General features: G+C 43.3%; 1 protein-coding gene across 1 annotated transcript in view; it reads left to right on the top strand.

The window, feature by feature from the left end:
- Positions 1-22,520, top strand: part of CSMD2 (CUB and Sushi multiple domains 2) — a 495,048-nt gene that overhangs the window by 216,593 nt on the left and 255,935 nt on the right. Inside the window, exon 6 of the mRNA XM_067533952.1 lies at positions 21,547-21,659. Within this exon, the coding sequence (XP_067390053.1) occupies positions 21,547-21,659 (113 nt within the window). The remainder of the gene's footprint in view (positions 1-21,546; positions 21,660-22,520) is intronic.

Genomic DNA, 22,520 nt, shown 5'->3' on the forward strand with positions numbered 1-22,520 from the left:
ACCGTAGGTTACTGCAACCGACTGACACCAAGCTAATAATTCCAGAAGTGTTAGTTTGGCAGCTGCTAGCAGAGGCGCGAGTGTTGTGATTGAGTAAGCCATTACAGGAGGCTAATGTATATAGACAAGCTTTAAGTGCTGCTATTAGAAAAGACTAGACTGCAATTGGTTTGCATGCACGGTGATATTAGTTGAGAGATGGGTGGTGAGGGCCTGATTTTGAGAAATGCCTGTGAGAATCTTAAAGCCGCCCTTCTTACTTATGTAAAACTAAGATGGCATGTTTAAAACCAACCAACCAACCAAACTTCTGGATATAATGGGGGTGGGGGAGGGAATCCCTTATCCATGCCAAAAATAAAACTGAATCTTAGCTTCAAAGCTCAGATTTGAATTTAAACTTTTCCATATATTTTGGGGTGTTTAGGTCCATCTTTGCTGGAAATCAAGACTGGAATATTGGGGCAAATTCTCTGCTGATGTAAATTGGCTTCAGTGGAGCTGTGCCACTTTGTACCAGCAAAGGACTTGGCCAATGCCCTGCAGCTGTCCTGCTGTGTTCTGTAGTTTCAGTAAGCCTCACAAGCCAAGCAGGCTTGGGCCTCCATAATATCCAGGTGGTACACCCCTGTCCAATGAAAACCATGGCTATGCAGAAAGTAGGCATGGTTATTCAGTAAGAGTCGCTCTTTCCTCTCATTCAATAAAAAACCAACACCCCTGAGTGACAGTAGGGGACGTGCTACTGGAGGTGCAGAAATGAAAAATGGAGAGTCCTTTAAAAATAAAGATCTCATGTCTCCTACTGGGTAAGTAGACGTGTTCACCCTAGTAAACTGGGTAAATGCCAGTTTTAGTAAGTAGATTTTGCTGTTCCAGATTTTCCCCCTGTGATTTGAACTGGATACAGCATTCTTGACTTCTAGGGTGTATCATTGCTGTGCACTCCAAAACAGCTGTCGTGTCCCACCCCAGAAGTAGCTGAGTGACTCCAGTATAATATATACAGTAGACGCACTTTAAAAGTTTGTGCTGTTTTTAAAGATTTTTGTTTGGTTTTTCTCCCAGTTTGTTGTTAAGTGAAAAAACAGACAAACATTTTTTGAACTGCTACAAACTTTCTTGCTGGTAGAAACATTTAAAGTGTGACCATTGTCTACAGTCTGTGAAGTGTCTGAGGATGAAAGGCATGTAAAAATAAGGGATTATTCCAGCAAAGAAGGAAGCTGGGATATAATGTTCTTAGCTCTTGCTAGTTGCTGTGATGCACAGTGCAGTGGAAATGTGATAATTAATGAAGAATTATGATCAGACCTACTTCAGAAAACAACCTGTCTTTGTAAATTGGTAGATATCTGACTATCAAAAAGCATAAAAATGTTGGGGTGTTTTTCAGCTCCCTGTTTAATAGGATTTCTTATTGCAGTGTCTGTGATAAATTAAAAGGAATACACTCCATGTCTTTCACATTGTGTTAGCAAAACAACCTCTGCATGAAATAGTAGTTTCCGTCCAAGGGATGTTCTCTCTTTCTTTAGGGTTTGCAATTCTTTCCCAGTTCCCTGTCTCTTGTTCAGGGATATGTGTTTTACTGAAGTTTTATTACCTTCTCAAAATTGCAGGCATCTCAGGCAGACCACCCTTCATCACTGAATCACTGAGGGTTCATTCATAGAGAAATACAGATGGCAAAATAGCCTGTTTGGGTTTGCTTCTGCAGGTATCAATCGGAGATGTTGCAGATCCGAAGTAGGGGATTTCTCTTTTTATCCACACAAAGTCAGTGCTCAAAGCACAGTAACGGGTAATCCTTTTTCCAATAAGATTCTGAACATCAGAATCAGATTCCAGGTGATGTTCTAAGCTTGCAACAGTCCTAATGAGAGCTAGTGTTGTTCCCCCAACTTCCACCAATCCAAGGCATTCACATCTATATGTATCTGATTTATTGGATACTAATTCCCTCAGACTAACAATTAGGTAAAACATTAGCCCTGTTAATTTGCTTGCCCCATTGAGTTTGTGGTCAAGCATGTTTGCACACATTGATAGAGTATGTTCTATATGCTATTGCATTTTCAGTGCCCTGGTAGATCTTTCTATCACTGGCGAAGTTCCCTAACGGAAGTAAACACTGTTGGCATTAATACAGATAGACTGTTCACTGTGGTGAGTGGGAAAAGATGATGAAAGGGGAGTCACTCACTACGTGCCATGTTACCCTGCGTTGGGCCATTCCCTGTTCCCCCTGCTGGGAGGATTTAGCAATATCCAGGATGAGAGTGCTCCAAAGTGAAGGGATCAGAAAACTGAGTACAATATTGCACAGCTCTCCCTGCCCCACAGATCTCCTATTTTGCACCTGTCGTAGCTGTGAATCCTAGTGTGCAAGCAGATTCCCATCACTCGGGCCGTGCTCTGCATGTCAAAATTCACATGCTGACAGTGGGATTAGCATCTGGGACCTCAAAGCATCTTTGCTGCTGACCTCCTGGTTCTGTTTTCAGTTCCCCAGATCCAGTGTGAGCCTGGATAGACGAAGGCCTCATTAAGCTTGATGAGAGCGCACAGGTTTAAAAAAAAAAAAAAAGAAGAAGTTTGGAAAATCACATAAGTATTCCCCTCGAAGCTGGGCTCTGCACAGTGGCTGATTACAATTAGAGGCATTTTTGTACCTGGAGCTGTATCATTTAACCATTTCTTGGGCTTTTTAAACAGGGAGGCATTGTGCACAGAGGCACATCAGACAGATCTCTAAGCAGCATATGGCTCAGCAGCTCACCCCGCTGGGCTCTGGGTCAAGATTTTCAGGAGTGGCTAGTAATGTTTGGGTACCCCAATTTTTGGGTGCCTGACTTGAAGCACCTTAGAAAGGAGCTTGATTATCATCTGAAAAGTATGCACATTTGAGGTGTCTCAAGTTAGGGACCCAAACAGTTAGTGGGACACAAAGTTGCTAGTTGCTTTTGAAAATCTGGGCTTTGGTCTGCTGTGTGTGTGTGTGTGTGTGTGTGTGCGTGTGTGTGTGTGTGTGTGATTTTTTGGCCCTTTGGGAAGTTAAGGAGCAACAATAAACTTTCATGTAAGTGACAGCCTCTCCTCCTCCTCATCTCTAAACATTATTTCTCCCCCGGAGACTGGCAGCTCATCAGACAGGGCCAGAATGACCATCCATATTTTTTTTAGTAAATGGATAATGCATAACCAACAAAGGACTGCTGGTAGGATCATAGAAGATTAGAGTTGGAAGGGACCTCAGGAGGTCATCTAATCCAGCCCCCTGTTCAAAGCAGGACTAACCTCAGCTAAATCATCCCAGCCAGGGCTTTGTCAAGCTGCAGCTTAAAAACCCCTAAAGATGGAGATTCCACCACCTCCCTAGGTAACCCATTCCAGTGCTTCACCCCCTCCTAGTGAAAAACTTTTTCCTAATATCCAACCTAGACCTCCCCCACTGCAACTTGAGACCATTGCTCCTGGTTCTGTCATCTGCCACCACTGAGAACAGCCTAGCTCCATCCTCCCTGGAACCCCCTTTCAGGTAATTAAAGGCTGCTATGGTAAAGCCCATAGAAGTCAATAGAAAGATTCCCCTTGACTTCAGTGGGATTTGGATCAGGCCCTAAATCGGACCCCAATAATGTGTCTGGTGACTGGAGGTCTGGAAAGAGCTGATAAGTGCTACCGCTAATGCACACAGCTAATGGGCAATCTTGTTTAGTTATAAGTGATAGAGAGCTGTGCTGGTTTTAACCTGAAGGTCCTGAGTTCTCTTTGCCATGTTGTGTGTGTACTTTAGCAAATGACCACAATATCTGAATGTATTTATTTACTTGTTGTGTTTTTATTCAGCCCGAGTCATTACAGGTGATTGCTTCAGTCTGTCAGCCCTTTGCAATCGGTGCATTAAAAGGCAAACCAATTCCACCCTTTCCTTTCTTGTGTCAGCGAAACTGAAATGCCTTGTTCTGAGGTGATCGTTAAACCAAAATCCACCATTTGCTTTCCCCTTTTGCCTGTTGTAAAGACAATTTTCTGCAATGACATAGGCAATAAACACAAATGGCGCCTGTTGAGTTAGGAAGAGGACTGCATAACTTGCTTGTGTTGTCATTGTCACCGAGAGAATAAGGCAGCCTCATTTCGGTGCTAGTTCTGGTTTGTGCTGCAATGTCCTTTGGGGGCAAGGACTGCCATTTACTACATGCATATATTATGTACGATTGGGTTCCTGATCTAACTGGGCACTACTGTACGATAATAAAAATGTTTAAACTGTGGCAATGATAATTGCAAGAGGCTGACCCCTGGTGGTGGAAAATAACAGCAACAACACACTGTGTGTGTATCTAAGAGGGAAGATGGAGTGTGAAAGGGGTAGTGAATGAGGGATGGAGGAGTTGAATGGTGTACAGTATCTTCACTTACCCCCTAGAGATTCATACGCCATTTGCTGACGTAGCCCTCCAAGAATATAGTCTTCAGAAGAGCCTTTCCCCATCCTCAGTCTCTCTCTTTATTCAGGGCCCTGGAGAGTTGAATGCCCAACAAATGTGGAATCTCAATTTCCAGGAAACCTCTTCAAGCTTTTATATATACATTTTCGGGCTTGTTTTGTTGGTTGATAGAGGGATGCATTTAGTTCCCCAGGCAGCTGTCGCATGGGGTAATGCCTGTTCTGGATAAATAAGCAATAGTTTGGAAAGGAATTCCCAGAAAGGCAACCAAAAGCCGTTTGGAAAACGAGAGCGCCACAGAGATGTATGTAAAAGATGATGGAGGCAGACACAATAACTATAAAACCATGTGTGAATATACCAAAGAGGAAAGGGTAAGGCTTATTCTCAGTAGTAGCCGAAGGTAGAACAAGAAACAATTTTACAGCTGTCAGAAAAATTATTAGGCACTGGAACAAGCTGCCAGAGGGCCATGTTGAATCAGCATCAGCTGGAGACATTAAAGGCAAAAAGACTGCACAGTGGGAATGAAACAGGATGACCAGATGACCCGATTTTATAGGGACAGTCCTGATATTCAGGGATTTTTCTTATATGACCGCCTGTTCCCCGCCCTGTCCCGATTTTTTGCACTTGTTCTCTGGTCACCCTAGAATGAAGTGAAAGAACCTATGAAAACTTTCCAGTTCTAGTCTTCAGTGTAGTTGTCCAAGTGTAACTGAGGGCCAGGATTTGGCCCTGTAGTGAGTTAGGATTATGAACGTAGCTGCTGTACGGGGCCGACGAGAATCCAGTTAGCTCTCACACAGCTCTGTTGGCTCCACAGGGCTAGTGGGAGTGCAACAGAACAAACTCTTATGTTCTGCCAGTAAAGCAGGCATGGGAAACATGGAATCCCTATGGAGGGCAGATCTGAGGTGTGACCAAAAGTCCACTGAAGTCAATGCAAAGACTCCCACTGACTTATTCATATATGGTAACCCTTAGGAACCCCAGTCAGACTAGGACTCAACAAAGCCCCGTTGTTCTCAGCACTGTGAAGGCAAGTACCAAAGAACTCTGCCCTGCCCCAGTGAGTTTATAATCTAGCTGTTAGGACAAAACCAAGAAATGTGCATGGGGCAAGAACTTTGCGAGGGGCAGAGGGACACAATAAAATAATTTAGAAAAAAGAAGATGAGCTGTCCAGCCAATGCCAGGTGATGGTGGTGGTATTTTATTTAGTTGTATGGTGGTAGGTCCTAGAAGCTCCACTTAGAGACCAGACTAGGACCTGCCTTGCGCTAGGTGCTTTACAATCACAGAACAAAGAGACCGTTCCTGCCCCCAAAAAGGTTAGTGATCTGTGGGCATTACAGCAGAGGTAGGTTCCACAGCAGAGAGGACAAGGAAATTCGAGTGGGCTTTAGACCTTACTGAATCAGAAGATGCTGTTTTTGCCATTCTCCTTCAGTATTGGACTTCACTTGAAGAAAATATGGCATGTAAGGTGGCCAGCTGTAACCAGATAGACAATTCCGCATAGCCTTTGTTGGAAGAGCTAGACAAGATTTTGCCATCTGCTCAAATGACTGGAGGTTCAGTCATTTCATAGAAGTACCCAAAGATACAGACATTTGGTTGGGTATTCATGTGTGTCGTCCTTTTAGAGTGCAGAGTAGCACTTGATGGTCTGAGTAGCTATCATAATTCATTACACTTCAAGAACAGCATAAATACGGTGTAAGCAATCTGGACAGGCTATAGTTTTAGACTAGGAAGGATGTTGTAATAGGCCCAAGATTTGTCAGTCCATTTATTTAAAATATTAAAGAAGTTTTCCCAGCCTGTGTGTGCTGATGTGATGGGAAAGGTGAGCAGCTTGTAGTGTACCCCTAGCTTTATTGCACTGTTTCCATCAGTCAGCGTCTCACTCTAAAGGAACAGGTGAAAATAATCCAAAGGATGTGCTGCTCCATACTCCCAGCACCAGAGGGGCCATTTCTCACTTGATTAGTTAAGACTTCTGCTCTGAGCCAGAAACTATTAGGCCAGGCATGTGCCTTTCTTGGGAGGATTCAGCATCTCTCCTTCTTGCACAGTCCATCAGTCCCTTTCATCCTCAGGGTGTTGATGGAAGCGCTGTGTCTGCAGAGATACATTCCTGCTCCTGGTCCACTTGTGATCAGCTCTACCATGCAGTCTCTGAGACCAATTAGCATTAGTTGAGATTGCAATGTCTTTGGCGATTTCACTGTCTGTGTAGTATATTTGCATGGGACTTCCTATGTGCAGGGTTCAAAGGGCGAATGTTTTGGGGTTTAATTTACCTCTGTGACATAGTTGAGAAGTTGCAGAAGAATCTTAAGCTGCTTCAAAAACTGTGCCAGATGCAGCATGAAACCCACTTGCAGCCAGTCCTAAATAATGCATGAGTTGGTTTGGTGGCAGCCCCTGTTATCGTGGTCACTAGCCATGACTTACATCATTGAGCTAGCCAGGCAAGCCTTGGTGAGCATGCTTTGAAATGTAAGGCAGCTACAGGAAACCTTCATGTAAGTGAGAATCTCCTCTCCATCTTCTCATTGAAACCATTTCCTTCCAGGGTTTGGCAGCTCGTCAGATTGGGCCTGAATGTCCACCTTTTTGTATGTTTGTTTAGGTTCAGAGATAAAGCATAGTCAATGAATGACTGGTGGTAAAATGATCTCAAGTCAGTCATTAATGGCCTGACCCAAAGCCCATAGAAGTCAGTTGAAAGACTCCCAGGAACTTCAGTTGGATTTGGTCCAGGCCCTAAACAGTACCCTGATAATGTGTTGACGCCTGGCTTGGAATATTCCAGTTGTGGATATAAAACTTAGAAGTTGGGTGAAGGTTAATAGCCCTTTGGACCCTAGCATTTTCCAATTAAGTGCTGCCCCAGCAAATGTTCAGAAGGATCTGAGTAAGCTAATTTTCATGTATTTGAAAGCAGTATTGGCTTGAATTGAATGAACATGGTGCAGTTCCCAGAGAAACCACTGTCATAAAAACCCAGGTGGGCAGTCCCAGCAGAGGGGCCAACAAAGGACTGCGTGGATCAAGGAGACTGAATTATCTTCCTACTCCTTGGGGTTGGTCTTTGAAGTTCAGGGTTGGCCATTGTGTAAACACATGTCCTGCTCTCCTTCATGCTCTGCCTAATCTATGGACAAAGAGAGAGCTTCTGATTCCAGGGTTATCAGTCCAGCACCACTGCCTCCCACCCAGCAAAGCACTTAAACATGTGCTTAACTTTAAACATATGAAAAATGTAGTGATCTTTGCTATCATCATACTAATTCTGTGTGTCGTGAGAAAAGCATTCTCTGTAGCAATTTTAATAAGGTGGGGAGAGGTTACAGGAAAGTGTAATAAAACCACAGCAAATTTCTTTGGGGGATTTGCACATGGCATTAGCAACTTTCAAATGCATTAGCTATTTTATCTTGGGTTGAATTAGTGTTTGGTTTTCTCCTGAATAGAATAAACATAATCACATTAGTTACCTTTCTTTTTGTATGACTTGAACCAAATGTTATTGAAGCAGTAGAAATACCATGGCAAGCATCTTTATATATACTGTATAATGTGATGTATCCATCCTATTAGGGTAAAACTCATCCGGTAACCATTCTGATTGCAGTTCATTGGGTCTGTGCATTGTACAGGCTCCCCATTCCTTTCCGTTGAAAAGACCATGTTCCGTTTACACACGTTGTCTTGTATCGAGTCACTGTAAGAATATTTGCATTAAGATTAGCTCAGCTAATTGGTGAAGGGGATGTGAAACTTTCAGTTCTAGTTCTCAGGTCACAGTCCAGGCCAGATCAGTAGTGACTGAAAGGCATTGACATCTGGTGTCCGTCCAGTAGCCGTAGGTTACATGAGTATGGGTGACCCCACCACAAAACCACCACCCCTTAATGGACAGTATTTGGCCCCTGTGTTGGACGTCGGACCAGGAAGGCCATGGACGGCTCACTGAACGTTACTTGTCAGCTGGCCTGAAGGTTGGTCTACGATGCAGTCAGAGGTATGACTGCGGTACTTTCAGATATCCCCGCACTAGCTTTGATCCAGCTAGCTCAAATAATGATAGCTGGGAAGTCGCAAGGATACAGGCTGGACAAGCCTGCCCAGTGCCCTGTGTATGTTCTTGAGCAGCTAGCCCGTGCTGCTATTGTTATTCTGGCTAGCAGGATCAAAGTGGGTAAATCTACACATGCCACAGTCAAACCTCTGATTGTTGTGTAGACATCCTGAGGCACAGTGGCAAGGCAGTGATCACGTCATCTACGTTGGATCAACCCAGGCTATGAGGGCAGTCATGAACCTTTCCTCAGTGTTACCTACACTAAGAGGTGAGGAGGGAGGAGCTGTCCAGTGGCTAGGGATCTGAGAGCCAGGAGACCTGGAGTTCTAGTCCCAACTCTCTCACCAGGCCCCTGGGAACCCATGGGAATTCACTCCATGTCCCTTGTGTAAAAGGGTGTAATAATACTCTCCCTCCTTTGTAAAGGGCTTTCAGACCTAGGAATGAAAAGCACTATATAAGCATTAAGTTTTGCTACATATTAAAAGTCAAAATTGCCAAAGGCCAGGGCATGGAATATCTGCTAGTACTGGACACAACTCTTATTTTGAAATCATCAGTACAATCTTTGTGCAGGGTGGTGAGCGGGGTCATAGGAGGTTCTGTATCAGCTACAGCTGTCTGGCTAGTAGCTAGAATAGCCCTGACCACCTATTAAAACAAACCTTCTCCAGCAGTAAAAGTCTCTGTCTTTTCCTCCTGAATGGCTCTGGGTGGGTATCCTTCTCCGCTGGACCCATTTCAGAAGTATTATTGCAGCAGGGTTTTTCCTTCCTAGTGATAGATGCAAGTCCTCCACCTGTTGGTACCTGGGCTGGCAGAAGGAAGTATTAGCAGCAGATTGCCTGTTTTCACCTTTGTCACTGGTATCCTTTTGTCCTGCAGCAGAATGTGGTAATGCTCTTTTAAGAACCATGCCACTGCATATGTAGGGTGTTTGTGTATCAAAAGAGATTTGAGAGTTATCCAGATTTTTTGAACCTCGAAGTTTAGGCTCAGGATAAGTTTTGAGCAAAATTTCTTCGTTGATTACAATGGGGCTTTAGTATCACTATAGTTAAGGTTGAGGTGCACTTACTGTCTAACATCTGATTTCTGTAAGTGCTCTGAGTCTATATACAATTCCAAATCTTTCACTCATCATAGCAGAAAATCCTCGTGCAGAGGATAGTTGCATCTTTCGAGTTGTCGTCTGTGAATGGAATTGAGAGTTGCATTTATGGGAGCAAACTCCATCTTGAGAATTATTTAGAAGTAAACTGGACCATTTGCTTTAACTCAAGGAGGGAAGGAGTGTGTATACAAACTGTGTTAAATTAAGCAAGAAATCTTTAGCATCCAGACTCCTCTTGTTACAGTTAAGCTGTTTAATAATTTCAAAAATGCTAGTGGGCATGTAAATAAATTAATTAGATTCATTTAAATGAAACAGTTTGATTTGGGGGTCCAACAATGAGCAGGCTGAAGGGGAGTGAACTAATTTTGAAACATTTTGTAGGTCAGGAAAACAAATTTCAGAGAAAATAGGTAAGGCCAGATCCTTAGCTAGTGTAAACTGGTGTAGCTCCATTGAAGGCAATGGAGTTACACTGATATACACCATTTGAAAATCTGGTTTATAATCTTTTTTAAGTGAGCTGGGGAAATGAAATCCTGTATCACTTTAAAAAGAAAAACATTAAGAACAGTGTAAGTCTCTTGCAAAAAGTATTGATTGTTTTTAGCCAGCAAATATATCTGGGCGTGGACAGTAATTAAAGTCGACGTCCATGGCTGATTTTTTTGCCACTGTGTGGAAGTGCTTTCATCTTTCAAGGGAATACAACCAGAAAAAGAGTGCAGATCTTACGATAAAAGAACCTGGTGTCGCTTCCAGAGACAACTTCTGTAAAGCATACTGGCTGCTGTGCTCAAAGATGGAAACCTGTGTCTAGGAAGGACTCAGCGCTCAAGTATTTGAAAGTAGGTGCCGGATCCTCAGGTGGTGAAGCTCCATTTATGTAAACAGGAAGATGGTGAGAACTTGAAGTCAGTAGAGTTGAGACCAATTTACAGCAGTGGAGAATCTAGCCCTGGAGGTGGGTCTAGGATGTAAAATTCAGAGGTGAAATCCTGGCCCCGTTGAAATCAGTGGGAGCTTTGCCATTTACTTCAGTGGGCCCAGGATTTCACCCAAGATCTGTAAGGGTGGAATAGTGCTTCCTGCCTCTGACAATGCCTCACTGAATGACCTAGCGCAAGTCGCCTGCTTTTTTCCAAAGATGTTGAGCTCCTGTTAGCTTCCTTTGGATTTGTGAGTGCTCAGCACCTCTGCAAATCATGCCAGTAACTTTTTGGTGCTTCTGTTTCCCTGTCTGTAAAAGGAGTAGGTAATTTACTTCCTTTCTTTCTCAGGGCACTGGGATGAGGGAGCAGGAAGGCTCTGTTCCTGTTTGTAAAGCACTTTGTGGGCCTTGGATAAATGGTGCTATTGAAAGGCTTTGATGTTAGTCTTATCAGTGTATTTTTTTTCTTAGCGCTCCGGGGACGGCAGTCCCATGCCCAACGGCAGTTCAAATGTTAATATCCAGGGACTGTCATACCTAAACTCAGTCTGATAACCCAGCATTACGTCGGACTCGATAGGAGAACTCTAGGTTTATTCATTTCTCTTTAGGAATTATGTAGATGAAATTAGGGATGCTTGTTTTGTCTTCCTCCCCCTCAGCTTTTAGTCTTGAAGAACAACTTGACCTAATAATCTGTTATCTTTTTCGAAGTCCATCAGGAGGGGATTGCTTTGAGATCACAGGTGAATGAGGTGTAGGGGTTCTCACTGAATATGCTGAAATAGTGTTCAAAATTCATGACAATTCACCTCTCAAGATAATTTGAGTAGAAGTTTGGCGGAAAAGGTAAAAATACGGACAAAGCGAATAATAATAAATAATGCATTGAGATAGGAAGAGCTTCTGAAATATGTCCCTTTGCCTACAGAAAGGGTAGATTAATGTGCAGGTAGAGATAGTGTATCCACCCAAATGCTGCACTGCCTTGCCTTGCATTGTGACTGGCATGTTTCATAAGCTGAGCGTAGTCCATCTGGACCAAAATGGGTCTGGGCGGCTGTAAGTTTGTGGGCATCTGTTTTGCTTCCGTGACTCTGGGCATGAGTTATTGGTTAAACAGAAAACTTGTAATAGCAAAGCAAATCAATTCCCTTGTCCAATGCACACTGCGTTCCCCAGAGGCTTTTCTCTTGCCTCCCTATCTCCAGGGCATACTCTACCTTTAAACCCCTTGCTGGATCATGTGACAGACAGGTACCCTTAATCCTTTACTGGCTGTTTCACTGGGTCACAGAGACCTTTAGGGAAGACCCTCTGGTGCTTCAGAAAGTAGTATTGATTATTTCAATAGCTGGTGCTCTTCTTTCTGAGTCAGTGATTAACCCATTGTGGTGCGACAGAGTGCTGTGCTGCTGGAGCTGCCATCTTGCAGAAAAGACGCATCCTCCTGACTATTTATACTATTCGAGATCTGATGGTACTCTTCACAAGAGGACGGGGTGTTAGTTACATCCCAGCTGCGGTAATTAAGTCAGCCAGCCCATGGTCCCCTGTACTTTCAACTGGCTGTACAGCCCAGGGCATCTAAAAGCCTGACTATAACTCTGGGATGAAGCCATGGTTGACAGCTTTGCTCCCCTGGAACAATGGAATTCTGCAATAAGAGGAATGCTTACCTGTGCAGGAATGAACTGGCCCAGGAGCCATGGACCATGACAAATCTCACTACTTTCTGCTCTAATTGCATGGCACATTTCTTTGATCTTGTCAACAACAAACTGTGTACGTGTGCGTACATGCATGTGCCCCACTACACACGCTTTGCCCCTGGGGGAAGGATGAGAGAATAACAAACAGGTTTTAATCATGTTGCTCGATGCACTACTAGGAGGTGGCACAGATACTACATTGATGTCTGGTAGAAGAACCTCTGTGGAATGGAATAGACTTTTTCACTAGCTGTTGAGTTCAGTAGCTTTCTGTTGCACTAGTCAAACATCTGCCACAATCCACACCAGGTCCACAAAGGGCTAAATGGCACCCTTCCACTAGGCTGCGAGGTGAGGAATAGGAGGAGTGGAAATCCACCCCAAAGAATGCTGGACTGGAAGTTCAAATCCAGCCACCTCTGGTAAGTTGACTGCAGAGTGAACATACAGCAACATAGCCTGGCGAATTTGCAAAAAAGACCCTTTTGTCAATGTACTTTTTCCAAGGGTGCAGGAGAAATGTTGATTTTAATGTACAAGAGCAACACAGGGATTTCTTTAGGAGCTCGCATGCTCTGGACACGCCCATTTAAATGAAGGATTCAGAACCCTCTGATGGACCCTAACTGAGAGTAGTGGCTATACACAAAAGTCCATTAAAGGCCTCATCCTGAGCTCACAAGCCTCTTAGAAAATAAGGGGCTTTGTTAAGAGGTTCATTATGGCCCTTGTGCGAGGGAAAGCTTTGCACAATTCCCATCGAATTTGCAGTTAACCAAATGAAATGGGGGAGGGGGTTGTATTTAATTTATTCAACACAAAGGCTGGCAGCTCAGGCCAGCTCTTTGATTGCCAGCATTTAATTACATATGATGCAGCCCTGCTTGAAAGGGATGCTAAGCATTAGGAGACATTAGGTCTTGGTGCACCTGTGTGAAATGCAGGGGGCTGGGATTGCAGAGGCTCATGCATGTAGGAACACAGGGATTGCCGGATGGGATCAGACCCAGCCGTCTATCTCATCCAAATTTTTGCCTCTGACGGTGGCCAACACCAACTGCTTCAGAGGAAGGTGCAAGAAACCCCAAAGGATCCAGTTACATAATGACCTGCCTACAGGGATGGTGTCTTTAGCATCCCCATTAGTTCTTGGGAGATCTGGGTTCAATGCCCAGCTCTGTCATAGATTGATTTTGTGACCTTGTTCCAGTCTGTAAATCAGGGACAGTGATGTGCCTTTTTCCAGTCCTTATCTGTCTTTTCTATTTGGAGCCTGGTTCAGCAAAGCATTTAAACTTGTTTAATTCTTCCTATTCAGAACATCACTCAAGCATATGTTTGACGTTGAGCATGTGCTTAAATCCCATTAATTTACAATGAAGCACTTTAAGTGCTGTCCTAAATAGGGTTGCTTTCTTGAATTGGGGTATTAAAGTGTGATCTCTTTGGGGCAGGGTGTCTTTTGCCATCTGTTTGTACAGCGCCTACACAATGTGTTCACGATTTCATCCAAGGCCTTGGGGAGCTACCGTAATACAAATTAATAATAGTGTCAGTAATGTGGGGGGCGGGGGGATTATACTGGCATTTCTGTCTGGAAGTACTTTCCTTCTAGTATTCTAGCGCTTCTGATTCACATTGGACATTTTATTGACTTAGAGAAAAAAATGGAAATGAGGTAAAGTGGGAATCGGGGTTTGTAAATGGATAATGGTTCCTGAGTGCCGGAGATGAATCGATGTGGTATGCATACAGTAATACTGATCATGCTGAGGTAGGAATGGCTGAGTGAACGGTATAAATATTTAATGACTAAATCCAATGTAAAATACAAGAATGGAAGGGAAAAAAAGCAAATAAAATAGTTTAGCGCAGAGGACCACACTTCATTGAGTTTGCTCAAAAGGCAAATGTTTGGTGGCATTAACCTTTCTGTACTAGGTAATAAAGGATGCTGATGAGTTGTGTTTAACTTGGAGACTTCCATTCCAGTTTAGGGAAATTGCTTGAATGTTGTGGTTACAAACAATGTTGGAAGGCTTCAGAGATGAAACCTGTGAAAGTCTTTGCCCCTGTTCTGTCTTTCACAAATAGATTTTTCACAGGCTGGGTTTGCAAGCTGCTCAGTAATTCCTGGGAAACACTGAGGTCCTAATTCTCTTCTTGCTCACATCAGTGTAAATCTGGAGTAGACACATTCAAGTTAAGGGTCTTACGCTGATTTTGACTGCATTAACTTCAATGGAGTAGCTGCCTAATGTTTATTAATAGCGTTACAGTAACAGTTAGGTGCTCCAACTGAGATTAGGAGCTCATTCTGCTAGATGCTATGCATGCATGTAATATGAGGTAGACCTTGCCTCTCCAGGTAGACAAGGCATTAAACAAGTAAAGGAAGTGTGATTATCCTCACTTCATAGATGGGAAACAGACATAGAAATTAAGTGACTTGCTGAAGGTCACACAAGGAGTGGAACAGAGCCCAGTGTCGAAGGCCAGTGCCGTTAACCACAAAAAGCTGCCTTCTCCCCAAAGATGTGACACCTAATTCACCCCATTGTGAGTGAGAATGGAATTTGATCCCATGTCCTTTACTTTGGTTGACATTAGTGGGAGTTGAGGGTGCTCAGCATCTGCCAGGACGTGCTCAGTGCCGGGCTGGCTCTGGTACACCCGGACACATGCTAACAGGTCATTTTTCACAAGACGCACTTAGTGCTGCATTCCAAATGGTTTGCATTTTCAGGGTTACCTGTCTTAGGCACTGATGTTTAGGTGTGACACAAGTTGCAATGTCTGAAAATAAGGTCCTTGCAGCACTGGAGTGAAGCATCCTTTTAGGGAAGCAATGACGATCAAGCTGACTTGGGTTTTTATTTCCTCCCACCCAGAATCATTGAACATGAGGGCAATAAAATAACAGGTGTGAAAATCCACTTCTGCTCCTAGCCAAAACCATCACATGACTTTGCCGCTGCCCTCCCCTATTGCTGCTTCAAACTCCACATCCAGAAAAATTGCCCAGTTTTTTCTATGCCTCAGTAAATTGGAGGTTGAATGTCATTTTGGGGTTGAATGTCATTTTCTCATCCAAGCCCAGGTCTGAATATTCCCTGTATTGAAAAGAGGGCTTAATTTAGAATGAACCCTGAGCCTACCTGAGTGAGGAATGATTTTTTGTTTAATATGTAGCCAGCTAGCCATCCAAAACCTTAGAATTTCCAGTTAATGTCACTGTATTCAGGAAGCTGAATACTTAAACAGGTGATTCATGTCTCCTGATGATCTGGCAGAAAAACGTGGGAATGGTTAAAAAGGCTTGAAAGTTGCTAGTAGTCTTCTTTTTCAGATGAGATCCAGAAAGGTACAGTAGCAAGGATCCAAAACAGACTTTCATTTATTTCAGTGACTCACCGAGGTATTAGAAATGCAATCATTTATTGGGCTAATGGCAGGAATTGGAAATTCACTGTGCATCATATAATAGAAGTGTGTGTTTGGGAACTCAGGAAGGAGAAAAGGCATCATTTATTGTATGGATTGCTCTGTGTGTTTAAGCCTCTAGAATTTGCTTTCCCCTTTATTAATAGACAATAACCCCACATTATGTGTCAGAGAGGGTTGCTGTATAGATAATATATTGAACACAACCCTGAAATGCTAAGGAATGAAAATCTAAGGCTAATCACAGTACAATCCCTCAAATCCTCTTCTAGCACAACCATTGTACACCGTAGAAAGTATGTCACAGCTTTAACTCTGCCCCACGCCAGCCTAGGTGCATCCCTGCTTCTAAATTCCACCCACCACAAGCAGAACTGGCTTCTGTCTGCACAGTTCTGTGACATTCCACTCCGGTTTGGGGAAGGAATTGCTAGATTACCTAGCATCCTGACCAGGGCCTCCAGGTGCTTTCTCAATACAAACGCTAAACAATATTGTAGTAGAAAGAGAGCCTGAGACATGAGGCCTGGTATAAGGGGCCTAGTGTAAGGTCTTAGGCCTGAGCTGAAGTCAAGCCCTGCTGAGATAAAGCAAAGTTATCAAGAGTCAGGTTATGAGCAAAAGTCAGACCCTATTACAAAACACGCCTGCTTGCAGGTTCACGGTCCGGAACATGAACTTGGCAAGAACAGGGCGGGTATTGCAAAAACAGGCACTCTCAAGATGTACTAGGCACAGGGTATTCAAGTATGGACATTCAAGAAGATGCAGGTACCCCCTAAACATAAAACACAATACTGGGAGATGGAACAGGAACAAACAAACGGCAAGTGAAACAAGGACCGGAGGATAGGATATGGATGAAAACGTTTTGTTCAATCCAGCAGGTACAAGGTGTAGGGTTGATAACTAACCAAGTGAGAAAGGTAATACATCACTTGTTAGTATCCGTGTATAAAAGAGGAGTCATACACATTGGTGTATAAAAGATGGGGGGTGTCTGTGTCCAGCTGAGGGAGGAATAGAAAGTCCCACCATTCACTGAGCTAAGTCCATTGGAGTGGGTATACATGTGCTAATGTAACCGTAGACATTGATCCGGGGAGCTAGGACTGTGCTTCGTTAACAATAAACCTGGCTGAGTGTCTTCGCTACAGAACTGAGCCCGTGGTCTTTTTGAGTGGTTCTATTGAGGTTTGCTGGGCTCTGCGCAGAGCCGGCACAGCACACGCCGAGAACACAGGCGCGCAGCCATCGACAAATATAATTCTTGAAAGACGTTTGGTGTGCAGATCCTCCGCCTGGTGTAAGTGGGTGCAGCTCCAGTGAAATCTATGGAGTGACGTCAATTTGCACCAGCTGAGCACCTGGCCCTTTACTTCTGAGATTCTGCTACATCTGCAATCCATGGCATTTGCATTCAGGGCCTGTGCAGCCGCTTCTGTTCAATACGTGTTTAATTGTAATTAAATATTCCATTATCAATTAACTATTAATGCTTCTTAGTGATCATTTGAAACCTGTGGAATGCCATCCTTATGGTGAAAAATGATTTATTAACTTCTGGCAAGGAACATATTTTCCATTAAATACATGGCTACAGTCAGTCATTTGTTTTCAGAGGATTCTCTCCCCCCTCTTTTCTTGTTAATGCTATTTGTCCAGTCGAGTGCTGCAGTTCTAAGCATTTGCTTGTCCTTTGACACACACACATCCTCTGTGCCCAGTATTAACCCCCAGTGTCAGTGGTGGCTAGTGTATGGGGGGTGTTGTAGCCATGTCGGACCCAGGATATTAGAGAGCAAAGATATAAAAGGCTTGATCCAAAATTCAGAGAAGCCAGTGGAAAGATTCCCATCAATTTAGGCTTTCAATCAGTCCCACAGCCAGGCTTTAATACCCAGCAAGATTATAGTTAACAACAGCACCCATAGACAAAATGTTCCCTGTGTATCCTCTAGAGATTTCCCTTCTTTGGGTTGGAAGTGGAGCTCAGGGTACAATGCACATGTATAACCTCAAGTTATATTTCTTGAATGCAATTAGACTAATTAAAAGACAAGGCCTTCATTTTCCTGAGCCAGATTCCATTAACGAAGCCCCATGTCACTGGCGTCCATTCAAAAACATCACTTTAATTGCTTAAATACTCTTTATGGGATGTTGAAGAAGCAATCTTGTGGTGGGATTTGAAATGCTCCTCACCTGTTGGGAAGCTAATGTGGTCAGAAACCTAGCGAGGATGGGGATTTTTTTTTCTCTAAAGAAGACTCAGAATAGGAAGAGTTCTACTAATGTGCAGAATCCAGACATAACACTACCAGCTTTTCCTCTCCACAGCTTAATAAAGTAGAACTGCTGGCTCATTAGCAAAAACAAAAATGTTCTGGGCGTGGGGAGGATGGTACGAACCGATGGCTTTGTGACACTCTCACGCTTCATTAATTGCATGTCTTTGTACATACACACACACACATGCACGTGCACACACGCATGCCCGAACCCACACACAAGCAATACTCATAGCCCAGTTGCACCACTCATACTCACATTGAATGGTATCTTGGTACGCACACAGCCTTGGTGATCTTGATGGGACTACATGTGTAGCAAAGGACTGCTCATCTTCGGTGAGAGCAATCCAGTGATCGGGTCACTATCCTGGGCTAGGGGGACCTGGGTTCAGTTCTTGTTCTGTCACAAACATCTTACGTCACTCTGAGCAAGTCACTTTGCCTCTCTGTGTCTTGGTTCCCCATCTGTAAAATAGGGACAACAGCCCTGACCTACTGTGCAGGGCGTTGGGAGGATAAAAACACTAAAGATTGTGAGGTGCTCAGATGCTACAGTGATGGGGGCTGTCGATAGATTGACAGACACTTCTGGTTGTCCTTAAGTTCTAGGTTTAGATGTATAAACTTTCATAGAGAACAGGCTGTCTCTTCATTGTGCGTGTGTGTGGATCCCTAATCCCTGATTGGTGCTCCAGCAATACAAATACTAGCTCGATGCCGATGACTAACAGTAGCTGTGATCTCGGATGACCAGATAGCAAGTGTGAAAAATCAGGACAAGGGATGGGTAGGGTAATAGGTGCCTAGATAAGACAAAGCCCTGAATATCGGGACTGTCCCTATAAAATCTGGACATCTGGTCAACCTACCGTGATCTGACAGGAGGCTGCAGGAGGCTATCCCCCGGTGTTACAACATTTTAAATTCAGATTCTAATTGGGTCTAGAAAATAAAAATGAAGTTGGGGGGAGGTGAAGGGGGAAGGTTGAAAAGTGGCAGATTGTTGCACCAGAGCCTTTGAGAATACAAAGGATTTAAGCAGGTGCTTCACCTCAGGCACATGCATAGTGCAATTGAAGGCAGGGTTTGATGCTCAGATTCTGCAATGATTAATGCCTTCAAAACCCTGTAGCTGGATTAGGCAGATTGTCACTAGGTGTTGATGAGTTCCATACAGGAAGTATATACTGCTCGATTCTTTCAACCCACTTCTGTTGTAATCATTTACCCCATTGTGAGGAAGGTAAAAAACACTCGCATTCTGATTTACTAGCATTTTGCAGTCATGTAAATAACTACACAGGGTGCAAGGCAAAAGGGAATCTAACCTGTTTTTAAAGTAGATTTGCAGAATAATAATTTACTAGGATGCACTCAGTGGTAGATTTCTGCCATTTAACTTTTCATACGCAGGGTCAATTGGAAGTCAATGGGAAACTCTTTATATGCCCAAAGTAAAGCACATGTAAGTACTTGGTTGACTTGGGGGCTTCTGGATTCACTCATCCAGAAAATGGATATACAAAAACTAATGGGGTAAATTCTGTTCCTTACTACTCTTATTGAAGGCAGTGAGCTTACTTGGGATTTACAATGTTGTGAAAGCAAAATCTGGCTCTGCTCGTGTAAAGATGGTTCCTGAGAACTTTGACCATTGATTCAGAATATACAATAACATCATAGCCTTCAGATTAAGATGAGGATAATGTTTAATCATGCTGTCATTGTAACCATCCATAATCATTTTCTAAAAATTGGTAATAAACAGTCCATGTTTGATCTAAGCGCAAAGATGATTGTTTGTACGTATGTCTTTAGAAAAGTTTTAGATTCAGTTGGTTCAGCTGTCTTTGAGTTATCCAAGCTTGGGAAAATGCCATATATGATTCATTTATATAACATCCCATGTCTCAAAGGGCTTTGCAAAAATGAAATCTAAATAAGCAATAGCTAAATGACCAGGAACAATCTTGATTATTAGTATAAGAGAAACATTTTGAATTGTGTTTCACAATTGCCTGGATCTGTGTCCCCTGTGAAGGGCCCCTACATGGGAGGGGAAAAGGGTACACTTTACCAGGACCTGGAGACCCTGGGGGGCCTGGCCCAGGTTGCAACCCCCCTCGGTATGTGTGTGGGAGGGGGCCTGTGTTACAAGTTTGTACTGGGCCCGAAAAAATTATGCTTGGTCCCTGCTCCTATGTGGATCTAGGTTGAAGGTTAAACGTGGTTTAAAGGCTGTACAGTAGGTGGCAGAGAAGTGTTAGCTATGCAGTAGATTCATCTTAACTGCTTCATTAACACACAGAACAGGGATGTATTTATTGAAATTCACCCATCATTAGTAAATGCACTGCACAATGTCATCCCAACAGCCTACTGTTTGCCAGAAGGAAAGATAAGTTGCATCGTTGGGGTTTTCCGTTGGTGGAGGATTTCTTATGTTGCTTTGGCTATCTGTTTTGTTATTGGAGGGGTTGATTATAAGATTTGAAGCCTCTCTGAGAACGGAATTGATTTACTTGGATTCTTTTCCTCTAATACAGAGCGGAATTGGTGTTAGAATACTGATATTTTTTTAAATAAGCAACATAGTCCTATAACAAAATATTTTAAATAAGCTTTGGTTAAAAGTAATTGGTTTCTTTAACAGTTATCATGGCAATGTTGTTTGCATGGCTATAGTAAAGGCTGTTATTTCTACTATTATAAACCCCAGTTTTCAAGGTGCATATGACTCTTATGTAAACATTTTGTTCCAGGCTAAGACATGACATGTGACAACTTAGTCAAGAGATTTATTTTTCTTTTCCTGCAATGAATTAGAGCAATCAATTTATCATTAAACAAAGTGTGGGGGGAGTAGGTGGCTTGAGAGATTGTTAATGGGATATGAAGCTTTCTCCCTGTAGTGTGAGACCTCCACTCTTCTCCAGGTCACTGTGGATCACATATTCTCACTGCTTGACAGCTGTTTGGTGGCCTTTGTGAAGTCAGTTTGATGGACCTGGCTCATTTCTTTATAGGAAGCAGCCCTCCTTGCACCTGCCCTCCCCCACATTAAAATCAGCCATCTTGTTAGCAATCTTCCCCTTTTGTTTCACACTGTATCATCCTGAGTTCAGCAGAGGTTGAAAGGCCAAGAAAGGAGAGTGAGTGGTAGATTTCCAGCTCACTCTTCTGCTGTGACTGCCGGGCTGTTCCTGGAAATGGGGATGCTTTCCCTTTCACTCCCTCTTTTGGAATGCATGCTGAACACTTTGGGGTGCTGTCCCTGCATGAGTCCTTGAGGTGCAAGATGGTAACACGATGCAGGAAAATACAGTCTATGTATTTTCATTCCGTTTTCTTCAGAGTGGGGCAGGATGCCCTAAGCATGGAACAGTCCTTGGGAACCACCTGCTTAGATGACATCTGAAGGGCAGGTTTCTGGTTAAATTAACAGAAGGCTGTTTCCATTCACATGCATTTGACTCTCCCTGGTTGATTTCTTTACAGGTTTACTGGTATGAATCTGCCAGCCCCAGTGATCAGCAGCAAAAACTGGCTGCGACTTCACTTTACGTCAGACGGCAACCACAGGCAGAAGGGGTTCAGTGCCCAGTATCAAGGTAACTGCTTATTGATCATTTCAAATCATTAACCAATGGTTTTAAACATCCTTTCTTTCAGCTCTAAGGGGAGGGAGATGCTTTAGCTTCAAACTATACAGAACAGGCTATCTCTGGTACTTCCTTCCTCCACCAAGGTTTTCAACACAGAGCGCCAACCTGGCAGCTTGTTGGGAGCATGAGGGTTGCACCTCACTAGAAGATAAACCTGCATATGTTTAAAATATAAATACAATAAAAACGCATCTGTTTGCTCTTTTTTCATTTGCATCTGGCCTTGAAGTTGCTTTTTGTTTGAGTTGAACTCTAATAAAAACCAGCAAGTTAATCAGTTCTATTTACTCACCATGAAGATGTAGGGAGACTGTGTCTTCAGGGTGCGTTTTCTCCTCACGATGCACTTGGGTATCTAATTTGCCTTGATAAGTGTCCATCTGAGTGAGTCTTTCTGTAATGATCCTAGTATTGCTCTCTGCTTGACTCAGTCAAAATGTTGAAGCCAGATTTATTTGGATTGATCCTGATTTAGATCTCACACTGGTAAAATCAGAAGTCACTGTGTTGAAGGCAGTGGAGCTACACCAGTAGCAAAATGGTACAAATGAGATCAGAATCCAAACCGTTGTGTGGAAGGCCTGATTTACGTTTTGGTGGTGGTAAGTCTCTCTGCCTGTTACAGAGCTACTAAGCTCAAAAGTTTCATCAGGAGGATATGGTGATGACAACACTCCCACCCAGCCAAAGCCACATGAGTTCTTTGAACACGTTTGTGTCGTGATACCCAGCTCTCATTGGCTGGTACACTGAGCGTGTGGGATGATCTCTAGCAGCATGTGGAAGCTGGAGAGCTTTACAAATTGT

This window comes from Emydura macquarii, unplaced genomic scaffold, assembly GCF_026122565.2.
Source record: "Emydura macquarii macquarii isolate MOO-44397 ecotype Brisbane River unplaced genomic scaffold, CSIRO-AGI_Emac_v2 contig_3348, whole genome shotgun sequence".
NCBI classification, from domain to species: Eukaryota; Metazoa; Chordata; order Testudines; family Chelidae; genus Emydura; species Emydura macquarii.